Source organism: Malus domestica, chromosome 06 (assembly GCF_042453785.1).
Source record: "Malus domestica chromosome 06, GDT2T_hap1".
NCBI classification, from domain to species: Eukaryota; Viridiplantae; Streptophyta; class Magnoliopsida; order Rosales; family Rosaceae; genus Malus; species Malus domestica.
The window spans coordinates 25,942,804-25,964,347 of record NC_091666.1 but is presented as its reverse complement, the minus strand read 5'-3'; the positions used below and the strand labels follow the sequence as shown (position 1 = coordinate 25,964,347).

Below are 21,544 nucleotides of genomic sequence, written 5' to 3'. Positions count from 1 at the left end.
TTAAAAACGAGTTTGTTTTCAAATAAACAAGTGGGGAGTGTTGGGATATTGTGTTTATTTAAAAAAAAAAAAAAAAAAAAAACTTAGCTTTAATGTTTCAGTTTTGAGGAAGATGTTGGCTTCCTAATTTTTAGGAGAAAATATTTGCTTCATCAGCTAAGATATTGTTTCAAGTGGGAGACCTATTCTTCCTCAACTATTTTGATTTGTTCCTGATTTGGTGGCCTGATTCTTGGCCACTTATCACTCAACTTTCCAACGTTAAAACTAAGGGTGGGCAAACGGATACTAGACTCACGGGGCGGGTCAGGTCCATGTGGTTCGGGGTGGATACGGAACGGGTCTGAAAATTGTAGAACACAAACAGGACGGGGCGGGTCCAAAAGTCCCAAGAAACAGGGCCCCGCCGGAACCATTTCTCCCAATCCCACTCAGTTTCCCGGTCCAAAAGTCCAAGTACTACATTTGTTTTGTGTAGTACACCAGTACTTGTAGTACTTTTGTTTTCTTTCTTTCTTTATATTTGTTTTATTTTTTTCACTCATTTCACTTTTGTTTTTTCTTCACTCAGACCCTCTTCTTCTCCATCCCAAAAGACCCACGACCCATACTCCATTAAGGACAAGAAGATTGGAGCAAGCTGCCGGCCGACAAGAAGAAGATCGAGTACTCAATCGAGAGACTGCCATCCAGTGGTTGGACGACAACCAGTTGTCAGATGCCAATGAGTTCGAAGACAAATGGAGTTGGAGAGCATCTGCAACCCAATCACAAGGTGAACCTGGTAGCTGTTGGCGATGGTGCCGGCTAATTGATGATGATGCTCTTCCAGTGCCAGCGACCCAGGTCCCAAGATCGACGAGGTCGACTAAGTTTCTGCTGCAAGGGTTTTTATTGGGATTATTTAGGTTTTGTGAACTTGAAATTTTATGTTTTATTTGGGACTTGAAATTATATTCAATGATTTTTTTTTTTTTTTTCCCCTATTTGCAGGACCTTTTGGTCAAAGAGAAGGAAGAGGAAAGCACAGGGGAATTGATTGAAATTGCTTGGATTCAGAAACCCTAGGATCCGGCCCGTTTCAAAAGGGCTAGGTTAGGTCTGAATTTCATTTTGAAAAATCCAAAACCCATCCCGCCCCGTTATATTTACGAACGGGTCCGTCCGATTCCTTCAATTTTGGGTCCGACTCGGCCCGCGCCCACCCCTAGTTAAAAAGTTTTTGGCTTTTTACGTTAGTGTTTCACACAGAAAAAACTAAGAAACATTTGCTGCGAATACTTGGGTTTTCTAAGTAACAAAGAGGGTGAATGTTTTCTGATCTTCCTTTTTGCAAGGGAGGGTCTAGACAGAGGGAATTCTATGCTGTTTTATCCTGAGGATGGCGAGGCATTGAATTTGCATGCACAACTTAGGCAGAACCTGAAACGTCTTAAAGAAAGCGACATTGTCGCAAGACACATGCATTCCTTTGGTTTGCTGGTAATATTGTTCCTTGTATAGATTACTACTCCAACAGTTACCAAATGAGTTTTCAAGTTTGGTTAAAAATTAAAAAATGAGTAATTAAAAAATAAATACTAGTTGAAGATTATCAAGTGAAAGAGACCTCTTTAAAATTTAAACTATGATGCCTACAATCCCTTCTAGATTGGTTCGACTTTTATGAAATTTTCATAGAAACAACGTTGCCCCCAAGATATTATAAATATATATGGTAGTTGACTTTTGTAGTTTTGTAATCAAAATTCAAAAGCTACACGCAACTAGTTCCCTTTCGGGTGTAATTTGTTTGATGGGTTATTTCCATGCATTTGTACCATGGAATCAATATCGATCTTAAACATTTTGATCAATCAGAAGGCTATGAACAATTTAAAACCTCTTGATTCTAACAACCAACTTTGTTGTTTTTGTCAAACTACTTACATTTCAATTCATAGATGCATATGATGCTTTATCGCAATGACGGAAAACAATCATACATATGCATCATGGCGTCGATAGATCCCCGTCCCTATTTACTAACGTTATCATTTGTAACAAAATTTCATAGATATGTGGATCTTAGACCTATGAATGATAAACTTAAAAGGAAGTAATTTAGACAAAAGGGAAGAAACTTGGACAAAAAGAAAGAAAATTGACTTGAACAAATATTTCTTTTCCATAACCTCAAATATCATCGAAATAATCTTAATCGACATCCCGCACAAAAGCCCGGCTTCATTCACCCCTCACAATAGCCGCGTCAAGTTGCAATCTTTTATTCTGAAAGGTTTGAATTGCCGATCCAAATTTAAGGTTCTTAATTAGTATCGTCATGGCTGAGGCCAATTATTAATCTAGGATAGTGATATTTACAGTCATTTTTGCCTCACACACATCTTTGTTAGTTTTTGTCCTTTCATTTTCTTCAATTCATTCTCACACAACGACCTTTTTACCCAATAGCGTTACAGGACGTAACATTGGCCAATGAGGAGATTAGGTGGCAATTGAATAACTCGCTTTGGATGTGTGGGGATGGTTCCTACTTAATCTCATGACTGAAAATTAAGAGATGTGAGTGAGAGGTAAAAACGGGTGTGTGGATAGCACCACCCTTACTCTAACCATTTTGTCCCTCTTTGGCTTGGGCAGAAAGAAAACTATCTAACTCTCTGACTTTTCTGAAGTTACACCATTTACGACTATTCGCTTTTCTGAAGGGACAGAAACGCCTGCGATATAACCCTTCCTCAGTATCTATGGATCGAATTCAATGCTTTTGGCGATGACCAGTGAAAAGTACACGTACACATTGACCAGTTTTATTTTCAATATTTATGTTTGACATGGTTACATATATGTGTGTATATATAGGATGGGTAGGTGTTGGATTTATATCTACCACGGCGCTTGTCTTCAACTCAGACTCTTGCTGCTGACCACCAAAAGAAGAAACTCATACTCTTGCGGTGGCTGAGAGCCTGATAGCTTCCTCTTCCAGACTTCCATTTCGGAGTACGCTGTCTACTTTTAATCTTTTAATTCTCTCATGCTTTCATTTTTATGGGGTTTTTAGATTCAGTTAAGGTGGAACAGTTTACCAATTACACTAAGTCTTGGGTTTTTCTTGTTTAGGTCTTTTCTTGTTCGTTAAGTTGAGGAAAGTTGTACTTATCAACAATGCTATTTAATTGGACAAATAAAATTGACTTCATAAAACTGAGCTCTGTCATTAATCCCCATGTTAGAACATGATATTATTTTAGCGTATAAATGTCGTAATTTGAACCGTTTTATCATCATCTAAGGATCATATTTAGAAGAAAAAAAATTCATGATTTGAGTTGAAGATCGTTTAGTCATCTATATATATATGTGTCGAATATAGAGAATAAACTGTTCCGATTATGATATGTATATGATAAAAGGGGGTCACGTTCGCATGGAAGGAAGACTTTCGTCCTAACATAAAGAGGAAAGTATTGTCCATAAGAGATCCATTAAGCTTTGTTGTGTGAGTATTTGGTTTAACTAGAGGTTACTATCTTGTTATTAGCAGGAAAATGGCACGTTGTTCCCAAGGTTGGGTATTTTTGTTAGCCGTGCTAGTATTGGCATTGAGCACTCCATGTTCACAAGCATATCTGAAACACAAGAAATTTAAGACCAAGACTGACGTTTACCTCTCCCCTAAGTTTGTATTGGAACCAGGAGTAAGTTCCAACAAATACTTCTACAACATTCAATTCCCAAAAGGTCACATTGGCCTAAAGAGTTTCAATGCTGAAGTAGTTGATGCAGAAGGGAGATCCACTCCTCTAAATGAAACCTACCTCCATCACTGGGTTGTATTAAGATATTACGCTCGCAAAAGTTACGTGGAGCCAAAGCAGCAGTCTCCCTATCAGCTCTCGGAATCAGATGTTATTTGGGTGGAGAACAGTGGCGCGTGCCAGCCTGGTTCTCTTGGACAATATTACGGGCTAGGGTCCGAAACACGGAAGACAGCCACACATGTTCCAGGCCGTTATGCAATTGAAGTTGGGGATGGTAAAGGACTTCCTGATGGGTTTGAAGAGAGATGGATGCTCAACGTGCATGCAATTGATACAAGAGGAGTGGAAGATAACTTGGGTTGCACGGAGTGCAGGTGTGATTTGTATAACGTGTCTAGGGATCCAAGTGGCCAACCTCTGCCGGCTGGGTACACCGGGGGTTTGTTGTGTTGCACTGATGGTGCAAAGTGCAGACTGAAACGAGGGTTTGATGGTGAAAAGAAAAACCACTACTTGAGATATACTGTGAAGTGGGTTGACTGGTCTGAGTTTCTTCTGCCTGCCAAGATTTATATCTTTGATGCCACTGATATCATGAATTCTTCGGCACCTGCTGCAGCTAAACACAATTGCCAGGTAATTAATTAATGAACTTAAAAAAAAATTATGCATAACATCCTATGATATGTCGTTATATATACGACAATTTGTTCTCTTGTCAAATATAGTTTGTCTCTATATTGTTTATGTTGCTAAATTTATCAAGGAATTAACGTTAGATATGTTGTTAGACTGTGAATTTGGTCTTTATTATGCTGATTAAGTGTTAATTTGTGCTAGTATGTGTGGTTCATATTTGCAATCTGACAGCATATGTAAGTCTAGTAACAAAAAGTTAGCATGTTCGTTGCATTTTTTTTTATGGTTATACTTCATTTACGATCCAATATCTATATATATATATATATATATATGTTGTACAGGTCGAATATGATGTTGCAAAGTCTTGCAATGCAACTGGTGTTTGCTTAGACAACAAATGGGCAAAGATTTCAATTCCAACTGGTGGTTATGTCATCTATGGTGTAGCTCATCAGCACAAAGGGGGGCTTGGTTCAACACTCTATGGACAGGTGCTTTTAATTTGGTTGTTAATCAAATTAATAATTAGACAGTGTCATTAACTAATCAGTTAACTAATATTCTTGTTAATTATTAATTTGTGATGGTGATTAATTTAGGACGGAAGGGTTTTGTGTTCGTCCACACCAATTTATGGAAATGGAACGAAAGCAGGAAATGAGGCCGGTTATATTGTAGGAATGACGACTTGTTACCCTTGGCCAGGCTCAGTCAAGATAAAAAATGCGGAGCCTCTGACTCTAGTTTCTACTTACAACAGCACTCAGATGCACAGCGGAGTCATGGGTCTCTTCTACATTTTGGTTGCAGAAACACTTTGACTACCATACGCTATGGATCACTCTGTTTATTATCAATAGATGAGTGTAAATGTTGAGATTTGTGTTTATCTATTACATCTCGAAATTTAAACTCATCTAACATCATAAATATGATGGTGAACAAAAATATTCCCATAATGGGTATATATACGTACGAGTTACGTAGGGCATCTTGATTATACCTTCTCTTTTTGTATTTAACAATTTGATCTTTGTACGATCATGTTCATGTGTTTGGTGAATGTGTGATGAATAAAAGCTTGATCGAGCTTAATAAATTGAAAGATTGGCATAAATATTCATGTGATTGTTCAGGCTTCAATTGTTTTCACTAAGTTTTTAACTTTTTATGTTGTACTGAAGCAAAACTTTTCATTTCTGTTCATACATTATTTGTAATTCTAATCAATTAGGGGGCTTCAATCAAAGAAATTTCGAATTCAAAATAAAAAATTTGTTGTGTCATCCATAAGAGTGGCACACAAGCAACCTCGTCGTTGTCGCTGCCGTAGTAGTCCAAGGCATCCTGGTCGCTTTAGAAGCCGTTGTCGTATTCCATGAACTCGACGTCGTTGGCGTTGTGCATATCGTCCTCGGAGTCCATCACCGTCCGACCACAAAACCCTAACGGCGGTCGGAGGTGGAGGAGAGTTTATGGGTTGGTGAGAGAAAACAATGGGAAAAGTCGATGTCAAAACCGGATGAGAAAATTGGAGAATTGTATTCACCTCTTGAAAAACGTGGAATGAACTCATGATTCATTATCTCTAAATTTGTAAATACTGGTATTTGTGGCATGTGGTAGTTATTTGGTATTTGAGATACCAAAATTGACTTTTGACATTCTACGAGTAAAGATTATCAGATTGTAGATGAGGTGGTTAAAAATATTTATTCATGTGTACTTTGTTTGTTAAATTTGATTACTACTTCTCATCGATCATATTGTTGGAGTAGTGTCAACAAATATCAAAATTATATATGTTATATCAAAGTATTGTAGCAGTAGTTATAACGACAAATTTATCTAAAACAAATAGCAACATAACTAACAAGTAAAGTTATTAAAAAAAACTCACAAACTTAGAGATTAAGGTAATGTTTTGTCCCAATGACAGAATTTCGCTCATAACAATGAACAGTTTGTTGCAAAGTCTTGATTACGAATATATAACTCCAATTTGAAACAACAAAACAAAACCAATTGCACCGATTGACGGTAAAAACTACCAATTTTTCAATCAATTAATATTAAATAATTTACAACACCATTTCTTATATAATATAAAAATAAAAAGTAAGGTCCTTGCCTAGAAAAAAAAAATGTAAATCACACAAAAATACCTTAGCCCTTCTGAACAAGGTCCGAAAGTGTTTATTTACTATAGTCCAAATTTTTGTGATATGAAATTATTTTGTTGTCGATGGAGGGATCTTTTTAGGTTCGGCTTGTTTTGTACTTATCATACTTAGTCAAGGTTTATGGGGACTTTTTGAAAGTACCAAGGACGTCATTCTAAGCGGGACTCTCTAAATAATTGGATCCTCTATAGACTCTCTGCTACCTCGTATTTTTTACACAATATTTTGTAGTATATTACGAGAATTGACAAACTATGAAGTGGTAGAGAGTTTATAGAGAGCCGCTTTTGAGAGAGTCCCCTTAGTATTTCTCAATTATGTGATGTGTTACCAATAATTAATACAAAATAAACACGTTAATCAATTTAATAATGCAATATCATACTATGAAAGATTTAACAATATTATTTTATTTGAAAATGATATAACTTAGGAATTTAAATTTTGAGGGTCAGCAAAATTGCACCCTAACTTAAAATCATCATATTTATTACTGTTGAATGAGTTTAAAATTTGAATGAGGTAAACAAAAATGCAACCTAACTTGAAACCATTCCATGGTTTTGGGTTGACCCAATGTATTCATTAACTAGAATCCAACCCTTTTGCATGCCAAGACATGGGTTGGTCTCCACAATAAATATGCCGGGATACTTCATATGCCAAAATAAGGATTTGGATGAGCTATAATTATTATAACTTTAAAGGAACTGTTTGGGTTAAAACTTAAATTTTGGGCTTGGGGGAAAGTTGGCCCAAAAAGAGAAGGAAAAGCCCGAAGTTGGCCCAAAAAGAGAAGGAAAAGCCCGAAGTTAGCCCAAAACCAGAAAACAAGGAAGGCTTTTTCCCGACTAGGTGCAGGCCAAGTGGTGTAGACCAGCCAGCTATACAGCCCAAAAAGTACTTTTAGATGGCAATACAAGTAAAATAGCTGATGATTCACTACCCTTCAAATTGCATTCGGGCAAGATTGTTGCTACAGGATGCCAAGCCAAGGTGTCTATAAAATGAGCAAGAGAGGTCAGAATCAAGGACACTCAAACAAACAAATACAAGCACAAACTCTGCTCAAAGCCAGATTTGCCTTCAAAACGAAGCTGTAGTCAGCCCAAGCCTTCATCCCTTTCGGGATAAACCTTTTGTAATAGCTCTGCTACCCTGCTCAACTCTTGCTGTAGTATCGATTCCTCCTGTAAACTCACCTCTCTACCCTTTTTCTAAGCCTTCAAACCTCTTGCAAGACGATCAGCCTTGCCCGACCCTCTTTGTTTTTGTTTGTGCATTCATTAGCCTAGCAATATGTTGTATACTACAAGTTATATCCAAGTTATTTATAGTAATATGGCTATCAAAAGATTCTCTCAGTGCTTAGATCCAATTTGAATATGTCTCCACAGTTCAAGTCAGATTTAAGTGCTAAGCCCTCGGGCATATAAGATTTGATCACCCTAAAAGTCCTTGGCCTCAAGGCATAAAAAAGAACCTGATGTGGACTTAACCCATCCACTACAAGCTTTGATAACAAGAAGTCCGAAGTTACTTGGGGCGCAAGTAATTGACCTGTCACTTAGTTTTATTGCTGTGATATTATGATTACCATATAACGTTCGGGGATGGGATGAATTCTGATGGGAAGCCTCAAGGCCTACATCTAAGGCCCCACAAAGGCACCTATTTGGATTCATCCTGTTTCTCAGGCAAGAACATTGAGAATGGAAGGGGTTTAATGAGAAGCCTCAAGGCCTATTCAAGGCCCTGCAAAGGCACCTATTTGGATCCATTCTGCTCTTCAAGTTCGGGTAATCAGAAGTATGATGGTTATAAGATCTACATAACCAAGAAAATGAACCTTATATGTTCTGTTGATGCACAAAACCGGATGGTCTTGGAACAACGTAAATCCGACCGTGAATCTGCAAGAAATGTAAATGACACAAGAGTTATCGTGGTTCACCCCAAGGTTTGGGCTACGTCCACACTGATTGTATTATATTTCTCTGTTGAAGAGGGAGAGAGAGAGCTTAGAGCTTAGGGGGTGTGAGGAAGCTTTGAGAGGGGGTGAGAGGCTTCAGAAATGGCCTCTGAGAGTGAGAGTGAGGCCTCTTCCTAATTGTGAGGGTGATGGGTCCTTTTATAGAATAAGGACTCCTCACTTATTACATATTTGCCCCTTCCTTTATCCCATAATTACATTTAAGTCCCCTGAGTATTTGTACGAGATCTAAATACGAGGCCCTAAATATGGTATAAACAGTAATCCCCTAAGTCTTCAGTCAAGAGAGTCTTTTGGCTGGAGACTTGAAATTCAGTCCATGTGTGGGCCGAAGTAACTAGATGGCGTCTGGTGCTGACACTCGACATGAGGCGGTGCCCAATCTGAAATGATGCTCAACTAGAAGTAGCACATGTTGCGAGGTTGCTCGGCTTGTGGCTTATATTGCCTTGGTTGGCTCGGCTTGTGGCGCTTGAAGGTGAGGGGGTCCCTTTTATAGAATAAGGGCTCGCTCCTCAATACATAAATGATGGGCTAGAGTTGATGTTTGCAGCAAGGCGGTTGCTCAGCTGGCGGCGTTGCTCTCTAATGAAGGTAAGGGAGTCCCTTTTATAGAATAAGGGCTCGCTCCTTAATACATAAATAATGGGCTAAGTCCCCCAAATATTTTTCATGAGGCCCAATTGAGGCCCAATATATGGTACATAATGTAGTCCCCCAAGTCTTCGGTCAATAGAGTCTGTTGGCTGGAGACTTCAAATTGAATCCATGTATGGGCCGAAGTGGCGGTTGTTCGGAGGCGGTATTTGTATACCCTGCACTGAAGCTTTGTAGGTGAAGCTTTGCAAGTGAAGCTTTGAAGCTAGAGCTCTGTAAATGAAGCTTTCGAAGCTGGAGCTTTTGTAAATGAAGCTTTTGAATCTAGAGCTTTGTAAATGAAGTCTTTGAAGCTAGAGCTCTTGTAAATGAAGCTTTTGAAGCTAGAGCTCTGTAAATGAAGCTTTCGAAGCTGGAGCTTTTGTAAATGAAGCTTTTGAATCTAGAGCTCTGTAAATGAAGTCTTTGAAGCTAGAGCTCTTGTAAATGAAGCTTTTGAAGCTGATTGACATGAGTGATGCTCATGAATGTTTATGTTGATTGCCATGAATGATGCTCATGGATGTTGTCATGAGTGATGCTCATGAATGTTAACATGAGTGATGCTCATGAATGTTGACATGAATGATGGTTATGAATGTTTATGTATGATTATCATGAGTGATGCTCATGAATGTTTATGTATGAATGACATGAGTAATGCTCATGTATAATTTGGAGTACTTGGCGTACTTTTGATCACCTGGTTGGAGCTATTTTGGGTTTATGGGTTTTCGCCCTCTACACAACATTCCAGCCCATTTACTTTGGGCTTTGCCGTTTTTTTTTTTTTTTTTTTTTTTTTTTTTTGGGTTTATACATATTACCCTCTGATGGGGTTTATACATATTACCCTCTGATGGGGTATTTATTCCTTGTTTTTTGCAGTGTTTTTCTGCTGCATTTTCTTTGTTTTCTCTTTTCTGCTTTGTTCCCCATTGCTTTTCTGCTTTTCTGCTTTTCTTCTCTTTTTTAGCTTTGCTATGTGCTCCCGAGGGAGCCTTCCTTTTTCTCTTCTCTTTTTGTGTTGCCCACCATGTGTTCCCCATGATTCTCCCTTTTTCTTTTATGTTCCCTCCTTGATCTCTCCACTTCCAGACATACTCACTTGCTTTTGCTTTTACTTTCCCTTTTCTTTCTCTTTTCCTTTTGCTTTGTCCGCCACTGCCTTTCTCTTTCGGCCTGGTTTCTGCTGTTTGAACACAAGCTGGTGTACTCCAGCTGTAAAAAATGTAAATAACGTAAAGAACGTGGCCTCCCACTCCATTTCTTTGTCCTCAGAACCCCACCTCAATGACCATTTGCTATCGTGGTCAAAAGCATGTTCAGATTCACGTGTTCTGTTACTGGGCACTTCAGGTTTAAACTCCACGGGCAAACTTAAGTACTGGGCAAATTTCAGGTTCCCGTTGATAATGATTTCTTATCTGAACAAGATCCATTGCAGCTAAAACCCGAAAAGATATTGATCTTTCCATTTTTCTTTTTCTTTTTGCTTTGAGACGGGGTTCTCAGCGAAGTACTCGAAGTTCCTGCCTGCTCTTTGGTTGCTTGTGCTTCTGACCACCTCTATTTTCTTCCTTTGCGCCATCAACCAAATCAGTAGAAGGCCTATCCTCCACTGTTGACCCAACCCCAAACCCAGGCTCAGCGCTAGACTCCTGCTGCTTCTCAAATCGTCATTAATAGCAGACCATTGACCTCCGCATACCACTGACCTCCGCAAACCACTGACCTCCGGTCCCGGCCACCTGGCACTTGCGCTGGAGCTTCCTAGCGACGACGTCAGCGACGTCTTACATGCTGGAGCCTCATGGCAACGTCTTACATGCTTGCGCTGGAAAGTTTGACAGGGCTCGGGATAGATCTGAGGTCATCGCGGGGTGGGAATCAATCCAGTTTGTCGGAATGAGAGAGATCAGGGAGATCTTTATGCCTGCTCTCAGCTTTATTGTGACCGAGGGAAAGATCGTCTCCTGGGTCAAATCTGAGGGCGACGTCCTCTCCAAAGGCGAGAGCATCGTTGTCTTCGAGTCTGACAAAGCCGATATAGACGCAGAGACATTCTACGACGGGATTCTCACCGCAATCGTCGTCGGGGAAGCGAGACCACCCAGAGTTAGTTGGAGGCTTTTAGGTTTTGTAGATGTGTCGCGAGGACCACGATGCTCACTGGAGCAATTGGGTATGGCGGTTTTAACATCGAAACCTTTTTGGAAATTGGTTGATGTTTCGCAATGGGTTTCCGGGTTCGGGTTAAGGGATTGGATCAGCTGAGAAAGCTCAGGTCTTTGAGCTTTGCTTTTGGATTCAGGGAAGATATTTTGGCGATGGAGATTTGGTAGGACTGTTGGAACTTGGAACTGTGTAATTATAGAGAGATAGAGAAATGGGACTGGGCTTTTGGTTTGGTGTTTCTTTTTTGTTTTGGTTCCTAGGTTTTGCAGATCCACAGTGGAGATGAAAAATTGAGAGGGAACCGACACAACTTTTCGTATCGTTTCCCACAGACGGCGCCAAATGTTGATGCACAAAACCGGATGGTCTTGGAACAACGTAAATCCGACCGTGAATCTGCAAGAAATGTAAATGACACAAGAGTTATCGTGGTTCACCCCAAGGTTTGGGCTACGTCCACACTGATTGTATTATATTTCTCTGTTGAAGAGGGAGAGAGAGAGCTTAGAGCTTAGGGGGTGTGAGGAAGCTTTGAGAGGGGGTGAGAGGCTTCAGAAATGGCCTCTGAGAGTGAGAGTGAGGCCTCTTCCTAATTGTGAGGGTGAGGGGTCCTTTTATAGAATAAGGACTCCTCACTTATTACATATTTGCCCCTTCCTTTATCCCATAATTACATTTAAGTCCCCTGAGTATTTGTACGAGATCTAAATACGAGGCCCTAAATATGGTATAAACATGTTCAAATACTAAGTTAGTTATTTATGGGAAGCCTCAAGGCCTATACCTAAGGCCCCACAAAGGCACCTGTCAATAACTAACATAGTCTGTCGAATATATAATTAAACTCAAACATCCGTTCTACATCTGCCATACTGAAGATGGCAGTAGCACGCCTGAACACTTATAAGTTAATCTTGATCGTGAGCCTCAAGGCCTACACCTAAGGCCTCACGAAGGCACCTTTCAAAGTTAACTATGTCCTTCTCTTTCAGCCTTGCCCGACAAGCCCGCCAGTAAAGCAGGAGCCCGACAGAAAAGCATCAACCGGCCCCAAACCTATCGGGGAGCTGTGTGCTCGTCGGACAGGAAGCATTCCCCACGGGAAATTTCCACAACGAACATAGTTTTGGCACGCCCGGTGGGATCACTCTTTTGTGTAAATCTTGCATGCCCAGTAAGAAAAGCCATACACTTTGTGAAAAGAAAACGAAGAGCGATTCTTCTCAACTTTGCCACCAATGACAGACCAATCAGGCAATCCTTCTTCCCATCAGGACGGGTGGTCCTAGAAAGCCCATCCTCATCCGGAAAGTCAGAAGGAAAATGAACCCATGAGGAATTACAGGCCACTATGATACAAGTGTTGAGGAGCATGGAAAAGATCTCTTTGGAGACAAATGGGGAGGTCAGTAGACTATGTACCTTGACAGGTAATTTACAGAGAATGCTCGATCTGGAGTTCTCCACTCCAAAAAGCGCTCAAGGAAGTGGGGTGAGCCAGGGTACCATCAGAAGTGAGCCAGTTATTCCCCTATTTCCACTATTGGAGGAAGAAACAGATAGAGGAAAGAAAAAAGCAGTTCCTGAAGGAAGTCAACCCGTGATAGAGCCGGTCCTGGAAAAAGAGTTTCCTAGCTTCCCGTTGTTAACATTTAACAACAGGAAGCAAAGCGAGCAAGAGAGGACAAAGTATGGGATGCCCATAATAACAGGAGAGTCAAGCCAAAAAGAAAGCTCTGCAGCTCCGGACAAACCTCTTCCTTATAGGCCACCACCGTTGGCCCATAAAGGAGGGGGAACCAACTGGAGAAAGCCTGAGTCGAAGAAAGAAGCATTCATTGGCAATGACCGAAGCCCGAAGGACGAGTCCGCCCTTATTTTCCAGAATAATATAGCTAGTCAACAACTGAGAGATGAGTTGGTCGAATTGAGGAGGGCAGTAGTCCAAAATGCTCAACCCTGAGCTCGCCCAACGTTCAGGATTACTTATCAAAAGCCTTATCCTGAATACATCGATGAATATAATCCATTTCCTCCCAACTTCAAGATGCCCGCATTCCCAACATTCACGGGTGAGGACAGCAGTATGTCCTCTAGAGATCACATTTTCAAGTTCTCTAATCACTGGGTGGCGTATGAAGACAACCCGAACTACAAGTTAAGGTTGTTTGGGAATTCATTGGCGGGGCTTGCATCCCAGTGGTATCCTCTATTACCCCCTAACTCTATTGCCAACTGGGGGCAAATGGAGATGGCTTTCCATGAATAATTTTACAGAATAGAACCAGAAATGACTATTAATGATCTAGTTGAAGTCAAACAGTACGAGCATGAGTCCACAGAGGACTTCATGATGAGGTTCAGGAAAGCAAGGATGAGGTGCCAATTCCCTGTTAGCCAAGCTCAGCTCATATCGATTGCTCAAAGAGCTCTGAAATTGCCTTTGAGAAAGAGGTTTTATGATACACAATTTAATGAGCTACAGGAGTTAGTCATTGCTGCCACAAGATATGAAAGGCTGCTGCTAGAAGAACAACAAGTGAAGCATACGTCCAAAATTCCTCCTTTCTACAAAAACAAAGCTACAATTCATCATGTGAAGGTGGGAGAACTTGAGCCAGAGCAAGAGGACGATTATGATAGAGAGGAGATCGAGGTGTGTGCTGCTGAGATGACTACGCCTTTCAAACCCCTGACGGTAAAAGGATTAGTTCAGCCTGTCAAGGACCAGAAGATCGTGATGAACGATGGAGGCTTTGTCCCGATGAAACCTCCCAAATATCAGAGCTATTCATTTGATCTGGCCAAAGCGCCTGAGATCTATGAGGAGCTGGTGTGGGCAAGAGTGATTGTACCTGACAGTACGAAGAAGATGCCCAAACCAGAAGAGTTGAGGGGAAAAAAATATTGCAAGTTACACTATACCTTCAACCATTCTATAACTAATTGTGTCCAGTTCAAAGACTGGGTACAGGACCTTATAGTGAAGGGAAAGTTGTTACTTGACAAGCCACAAGCCAGTATGATGGTTGATACAAATCCTTTCCCAGAAGCTCCTATCAACGCGATCCAGCTGATTTAGATGAAGAAGCCAGTGTCATCGACGGGTACAACAAAGAGGAAAGGTGGATCTCGGGTCATCGCAACATTCTCGCTCAAATAAAGAAGAAAGTAAACAAGGGGGCAAAGAGTTGCTCGAAAAAAGTTTGGATAGGGCCAAAAGACAAGTACATGTTCATTCCAATATGAAAAAGTTACAAGTGATCATCCTAATCTAATAATTTTACATCTTCACTCAGGGTGATTATTTGGGAGTGATATGTCTGCATAATTGTAAAAATCCGATTAGGTTCGGCCAAGATGGTGTGGCTATTTGCAAGCTGAGATCTAGAATGCTCCAACTCCGAGTTTGTCTTCTTCACTTCTTCGATTTGATTTTCGAGGGTGTCCAGAAGAGTTGCTTGCTCAGCCTTGAGAATAACCAATTGTTCTTCTAGTTTTTGGATTTCAGCAGTCACCACTCCAATTCTTTCTTTCGTTAATGAACCATCATTCATCAACTTGTCTACCTGAGCAGAAGTGCTTGATTCCTTCTCCTGAAAACATCTTACTCGATTGGCTTGTCTTTCTGCCCTCTTATGTTGATCCCGTAGAGCCCTCAGATTTTCAAAAAGGAGAAGAATGAATCATGTTGGGTTTTTGACAGTTGGCCGGCTTTGAAAAACTCATTTGTAACCTTTTCCAGATCATGAAGGGCCTTAAGGCTAAATGAAGCGGAGAAATCCTTCTTTGCCCATTCTTGGAAAACTCGCTTCTGCTCTGAGAAACCTGAAGGAGAAGAATGCTTCGAGGATTTCAGCTTTGTCTCAAGCTGCCCGAATTTTTCAAACAGTTCGGGCAACTTAGCAGTTTTTGAAGCCAGCGAAACAGGAGGGGGACTTTGCACTCCAGTTTTCTCTAATGAAGCAGCGCCTACTGATGGGGCAGTTCTTAGCTCTCCGGCCTTCTCCATGCCAGGATGAATCATCTCAGCACTCCCAATAGCCAAATGAGGTTGGGGGAGCTTTGGTTTACGAACCAAATGAGGAGGAGAAGTTTCTTCAGGAACATGCTGCAAAGACCAAAAGAAAATCATATTGTTAAAAAGACAATTTAGAATGAAGGAAAGTTTGGGGGGGGGAGAAATGTACCTGACTAAAGCTTGGAGTCTCACAAGGAAGAGTACTGATTCCTGCTTGAGGGGAAGATTCCCTACCACTGACAGGGGAAGAAGAAATTGCGCCTACACCTTCACTAATACCCTGGAAGCACACAGGAAGGGCAGTAATGGTTAACAAGCAGATAGTAAGAGTTACAGGAAGGAAATATCTCCTTACCAAAGTTCGACCCTGAGGGGATGAAGGAGGTTTATCAAGGGTAACTGTCGGGCAGGCAAATACCTGCAGAGTAGTTGCTTCTAAAGTGACAGGAATCTCAGGGACTATGGGTTCGTCACTTACTCTTGTTGCCATTGATGGATTTTGTATTGAAGGAGGCTGAGGAAGAGATAAACAGAAGTGAATATCGAAACAATGTGTGGAATTCACTGTAAGGGTGGTTACTCACCAAATCACTATCTTCATCCACGAAGTGCAACATCACTCCCGTGGATGGATCAAATTGAGAAGGTGGAGTTGCCTCCAAGACAGAAGGAGAAATCAAAGGAGAACCTTGACTAGGCAAGGGGGCAGATACCCCGACCTGGATAAAGGCAGAAGAAAGAAAAAGATCAAAGCATTACTCCCAAAAATCATAAAGTTACTTAATGTTTAAGAAATGGATTATACCTCTTAAGGATCAACCCGGGAGGGGGAGAGGTTTGTTTCTTGAGCAAGTGATGAAGAGACCTCGGGTGAATGGAGCTTTTTGTGTCTTACAGCCTGACCCAAGTAACCATGCTTAGGGTTTTTATGAAAGCAGGAAAAACTATGCGAACATAAAAGTAGACTGTACCTCAAGTTCTTTAAGGGTGAGGTTTCTCAATTCTTCAGCCTTTTTATACATTGCAGCTCATAAGGGTTCATCCTTGGAGGCGATGGTTGGTTTCTTTGATGTTTGAGGTCCTATGTTCAAGAAAGACATGTGTAACTAGATAAAGAATAAGGATGACAGCCTAACTGAAGGGAACACAGCTCACTTGAAGATTTTTGCTTCTTTCTGCCCGCCTCAACAATTGGAGCAGGTGGGTCTGAAGACTTGATAGTTTGGACGGTTCTGGTTCTCTTACTCTTTCTAGTAGGAGTAGGAATTCGTCGTTTAGTCTTGGGGGAGATGCATGATTAGAATTTGAGTTCTCAATCACAACTGTTTTCCTTTGCTTGGACACTTGGATGGTAGCTTCAGGCGCTTCTTTTTCAGCTCCTGAATCTTCTGAAACTTCCCCACCTTCTTCAGCTTCTCGCCTCTCGGCCTCTGCCGCAACTCCATGAAGAACTGCTGCATCAGCCGAGTCATCCTCAGACTCAGTAGGAACTGATTCCACATCCACTTGGGCTGCAGGGTTAAGAAAGGAAAAGTTAAAAGAGTTTAAGGGAAGGATTATATATCAAGATAAGAAGAAAAAGATACCTATCAGAAGAACTCGATTCTTCTCTTGAATCATCTCCTTCCAATTTTCAAGTTCGCCCGAACTAGGGTATGATTTAAGAGAAAGTTGACCAAACAAGCGATCATGAGTTTCTCTCAAGTTTCCTCCATATTTCTTGGTCCATTTGCCTTCCCACCAAGAAGAGAAGAGTGAAGTACATTCAAAATTGAGGATGATGGACTTTCGGGCAGCCTGACTCATAACTTCAAGACTGCGTCGGGCAGCTCTAAAGGTCGCCTCAGAGGGAGATGCTAAACGAAAGGAAGTGCCACAATGAACGGAGTCAAATAATGGGATAGGGATGGCTTGCCTAAAGCCTAATTGCCTGCTGCAAAAATTGGGATGATACACCTCCAGCCCTCGATCATACCGATTGCCCCGAACTCCCCAAACCATATCTCTTGATTGAATGCAACTAATAAATTTTTCCCTACAAGAAGAAGTGGCATCTTCCCCAGGAGCATCTTGAAAGGCTTGGTCAGAGAACCAAGGATATCTTCTCAATACTGATGCACCCCATTCCAGGTCTGATCGAGTCCTACAAACCTTAAAGAAATAAAAACAGGCGAAAGTGGAGTGATCAGTAGGAGCAGCTTCGGCTAGGATTCGAGCAGGGGCTACACCTTCTGGGAACTCTAAGTTGGCAGCCCGAAACTTTGGAAAATACCATTGGAGCCATGTTTGTATCATCCATATGGGTCCATTCAGGTTAGTCTCAAATGGCTCACCTTGAGTCATTTCGAAAAGAAGATGGTAAAGATGAGAAAGAAGGAATGGACCTGTTGCCACATCGTCGAAGTTATGAAGAGCTTCCACCAAGGGGATCCATTCAACCTTCATCCCTTTAGATTTGTTGGGGAAGATGTGTTTGTTGAGCCAGTACAGAAGGAAGTACATGTGCTCTTGATCTCTATCAGCACGGGAAGAACTTGCTCTAAAGTTTTCTTTTACAAAAGGGATGAATCCCTTGAACGAGGTCTCATAACTCTTGAAGGTTGCAGAGTTATATTCCAGGGAGAGGAAGGATGCGGATAAACCTGAGCTTTCAGCAATCGAGGGGAGAGCCCAGTCTTGAATAACGTCTACTATCCTGCCCGATGGCCTTAGCCCGAAGACTTGAGCCATATCTAGAATAGTCGGAGACATGGGACCTATGCGAAAGTCAAAAGCGTTTGTGCCCGAGTTCCAGAAAAGAAGAGAGGAAACAAGCAGTTTGGGCTTAGGAATAATGGTGGTTTTTTAGAGCATTATCAACTCATAAATGCCATTGTTCATCCATTTCTTCTTGAAAATTGGCTCTAGTTCGTCAATCCATTGGACCCAAGCCGGATCGTTCATCAATGGAAAGCCTCGGCGATATGACGACCACTTAGATGAGGAAATGCCCGACTTAGCCAAATAGGGATTGGGAGAGAACCAATTATCCTTGGGCATATTGTCCTCTATCACTGCAGGGACCCGAGAAATCCATGCAAGACCCAACGATTGTACTCCATGAACTTCAAAGAAAAGTTCATAATACAAACCTGCCCGAGGGCAATGCAGGCCGTTGAGTAAACGGCGCAAAGTGGCGATACCTTCGCCAGATTCATATGATAAATGGATTTGGCTGGATCCTGATGCCATTTTTGATGAAGTTTGAAAGGAAGAAGCGGCTGGAGGGTTAGGAAGTTTTCGACCACGGAGATGAGAAGAATGCAGGAGATTCAGGAAATGATGGGCTTAAACCAAAGAGAGGCGGTGGTTGCTTTTGAAAAAATGTGCAAATCCCGAGAATGAAAAACGTGGGTATTAATAGGGACCTATTCAATCAATATTGGCGCCTGGAATTCCAATCTGAATATTGATTGAAGGGGGCACTGTTTGGGTTAAAACTTAAATTTTGGGCTTGGGGGAAAGTTGGCCCAAAAAGAGAAGGAAAAGCCCGAAGTTAGCCCAAAACCAGAAAACAGGGAAGGCTTTTTCCCGACTAGGTGCAGGTCAAGTGGTGTAGACCAGCCAGCTATACAGCCCAAAAAGTACTTTTAGATGGCAGTACAAGTAAAATAGCTGATGATTCACTACCCTTCAAATTGCATTCGGGCAAGATTGTTGCTACAGGATGCCAAGCCAAGGTGTCTATAAAATGAACATGAGAGGTCAGAATCAAGGACACTCAAACAAACAAATACAAGCACAAACTCTGCTCAAAGCCAGATTTGCCTTCAAAACGAAGCTGTAGTCAACCCAAGCCTTCATCCCTTTCGGGATAAACCTTTTGTAATAGCTCTGCTACCCTGCTCAACTCTTGCTGTAGTATCGATTCCTCCTGTAAACTCACATCACTACCCTTTTTCTAAGCCTTCAAACCTCTTGCAAGACGATCAGCCTTGCCCGACAAGGTTAAACCTTGCCCGACCCTCTTTGTTTTTGTCTGTGCATTCATTAGCCTAGCAATATGTTGTATACTACAAGTTATATCCAAGTTATTTCTAGTAATATGGCTATCAAAAGATTCTCTCAGTGCTTAGATCCGATTTGAATATGTCTCCACAGTTCAAGTCAGATCTAAGTGCTAAGCCTTCGGGCATATAAGATTTGATCACCCTAAAAGTCCTTGGCCTCAAGGCATAAAAAAGAACCTAATGTGGACTTAACTCATCCACTACAAGCTTTGATAACAAGAAGTCCGAAGTTACTTGGGGCGTAAGTAATTGACCTGTCACTTAGTTTTATTGCTGTGATATTATGATTACCATACAACGTCCGGGGACGGGATGAATTCTGATGGGAAGCCTCAAGACCTACATTTAAAGCCCCACAAAGGCACCTATTTGGATTCATCCTGTTTCTCGGGCAAGAACATTGAGAATGGAAGGGGTTCTAATGGGAAGCCTCAAGGCCTATTCAAGGCCCCGCAAAGGCATCTATTTGGATCCATTCTGCTCTTCAAGTTCGGGTAATCAGAAGTATGATGGTTATAAGATCTACATAACCAAGAAAAGGAACCTTATATGTTCAAATACTAAGTTAGTTATTTATGGGAAGCCTCAAGGCCTATACCTAAGGCCCCACAAAGGCACCTGTCAATAACTAACATAGTCTTTCAAATATATAATTAAACTCAAACATCTGTTCTACATCTGCCATATTGAAGATGGCAGTGACACGCCTGAACACTTATAAGTTACTCTTGATCGTGAGCCTCAAGGCCTACACCTAAGGCCTCACGAAGGCACCTTTCAAAGTTAACTATGTCCTTCTCTTTCAGCCTTGCCCGACAAGCCCGCCAGTAAAGCAGGAGCCCAACAGAAAAGCATCAACCGGCGCCAAACCTCTCGGGGAGCTATGTGCTCGTCGGACAGGAAGCATTCCCCACGGGAAATTTCCACCACGAACAGGAACTCTTCTGTTTGTAGTCATTAAATTTATCTAACAGCCCAAGATAATTGATCAATAGGATCCTCTCTATTAGCTCAGGAGAGGATCCAAATCCCCAAAATAAGGATAAGAACTAGTGATCTAGCCATGCTGGAACTTGGACCTCCATCCAAAACTAAGCAAATGATAAACACCACACACCCTAAATAAAAAGATGGTCAAACTTTCATAATTAATTCCTATGCGTCATGGCAGAGGGAAGAAACCATATTTTAAAGGAATCCAAAGCTAAGCAAATGATAAACACCACACACCCTAAATAAAAAGATGGTCAAACTTTCATAATTAATTCCTATGCGTCATGGCAGAGGGAAGAAACCATATTTTAAAGGAATCCAAAACTAAGCAAATGATAAACACCACATACCCTAAATAAAAAGATGGTCAAACTTTCATAATTAATTCCTATGCGTCATGGCAGAAGGAAGAAACCATATTTTAAAGGAAGTTTTAACGAAAAGTTCACGTTACTGTTCATTTTAACGAAAAATACATTTTTATACTAAAAAGTCAAATATAATATTGTTCACTTTATCCTTTATTTTATCATTATCGTTAAAACTCGAAATTTTCAAACATTTTTTATTAGTTTTTCTTATTTTAAATGATGAGTTATGAACAAAAAATAAGCACATTTATTAATGTTTAAATAATAAACTAATCATTAATTTCTTTGTTTTTTAGTGGCTGATAAGTAAATTTCACTTTAAATAATTAAAAAAAATCAACTATTAACTCAAATATAAAAATGTGGTTTCCCTGATGTTACCATTTTTGGTATTATTTCCGCTCTGTATTATATCTGGTGTGAAAGGAAAATATGATAATGGCAAAAGAGAGAATCCTAGCTAGATTCTCTTTGTGAGGATTTCTCTAATTACATCCATTTATCGTACATTATGCGATTAGTTTTTTTCAGATACTTTCAATTTTAAATAAAAAAAATTACAATAATTTCTGACCGTACGATATATGATGAATAAATATGATTTAAGGATTTTTAAAATCCTCAGGATCTCCTAGATGGCAAAGGTGCCACATAAACGAGCGACTACAGAAGTAACACGACACGCCGTAGATATCACGACACGTCATCGCT

General features: G+C 40.8%; 1 protein-coding gene and 1 long non-coding RNA gene across 3 annotated transcripts; both read left to right on the top strand.

Moving 5' to 3' along the window:
• The first annotated feature begins 314 nt into the window (after nt 1-314).
• On the top strand, nt 315-1,856 carry LOC114823083 (uncharacterized). Its single transcript, XR_011582348.1, has 3 exons — nt 315-456; nt 572-863; nt 994-1,856. It is a non-coding gene; the product is annotated as an uncharacterized lncRNA (long non-coding RNA).
• A 1,010-nt stretch (nt 1,857-2,866) lies between these two features.
• LOC103438661 (uncharacterized) lies at nt 2,867-5,537 on the top strand. Of its 2 annotated transcripts, none has more exons than XM_008377199.4 (4): nt 2,867-3,006; nt 3,551-4,403; nt 4,751-4,900; nt 5,009-5,537. In XM_008377199.4, exons 2-4 carry the CDS (start codon nt 3,555-3,557, stop codon nt 5,228-5,230), a joined length of 1,221 nt encoding a protein of 406 aa, XP_008375421.1. In that variant the 5' UTR covers nt 2,867-3,006; nt 3,551-3,554; the 3' UTR covers nt 5,231-5,537. The 2 variants fall into 2 exon arrangements, with proteins under 2 accessions (XP_008375421.1, XP_008375422.1); XM_008377200.4 differs by having other exon boundaries at nt 2,870-3,006; nt 3,548-4,403.
• Nucleotides 5,538-21,544: the final 16,007 nt, after the last annotated feature.

Coding starts and splice junctions, on each gene's coding strand:
- LOC103438661 (XM_008377199.4), top strand. CDS start 3,555: ATGGCACGTTGTTCCCAAGGTTGGGTATTTTTGTTAGCCGTGCTAGTA. Junction 4,404..4,750: donor CAGCTAAACACAATTGCCAG/GTAATTAATTAA, acceptor TATGTTGTACAG/GTCGAATATGATGTTGCAAA. Junction 4,901..5,008: donor GTTCAACACTCTATGGACAG/GTGCTTTTAATT, acceptor TGATTAATTTAG/GACGGAAGGGTTTTGTGTTC.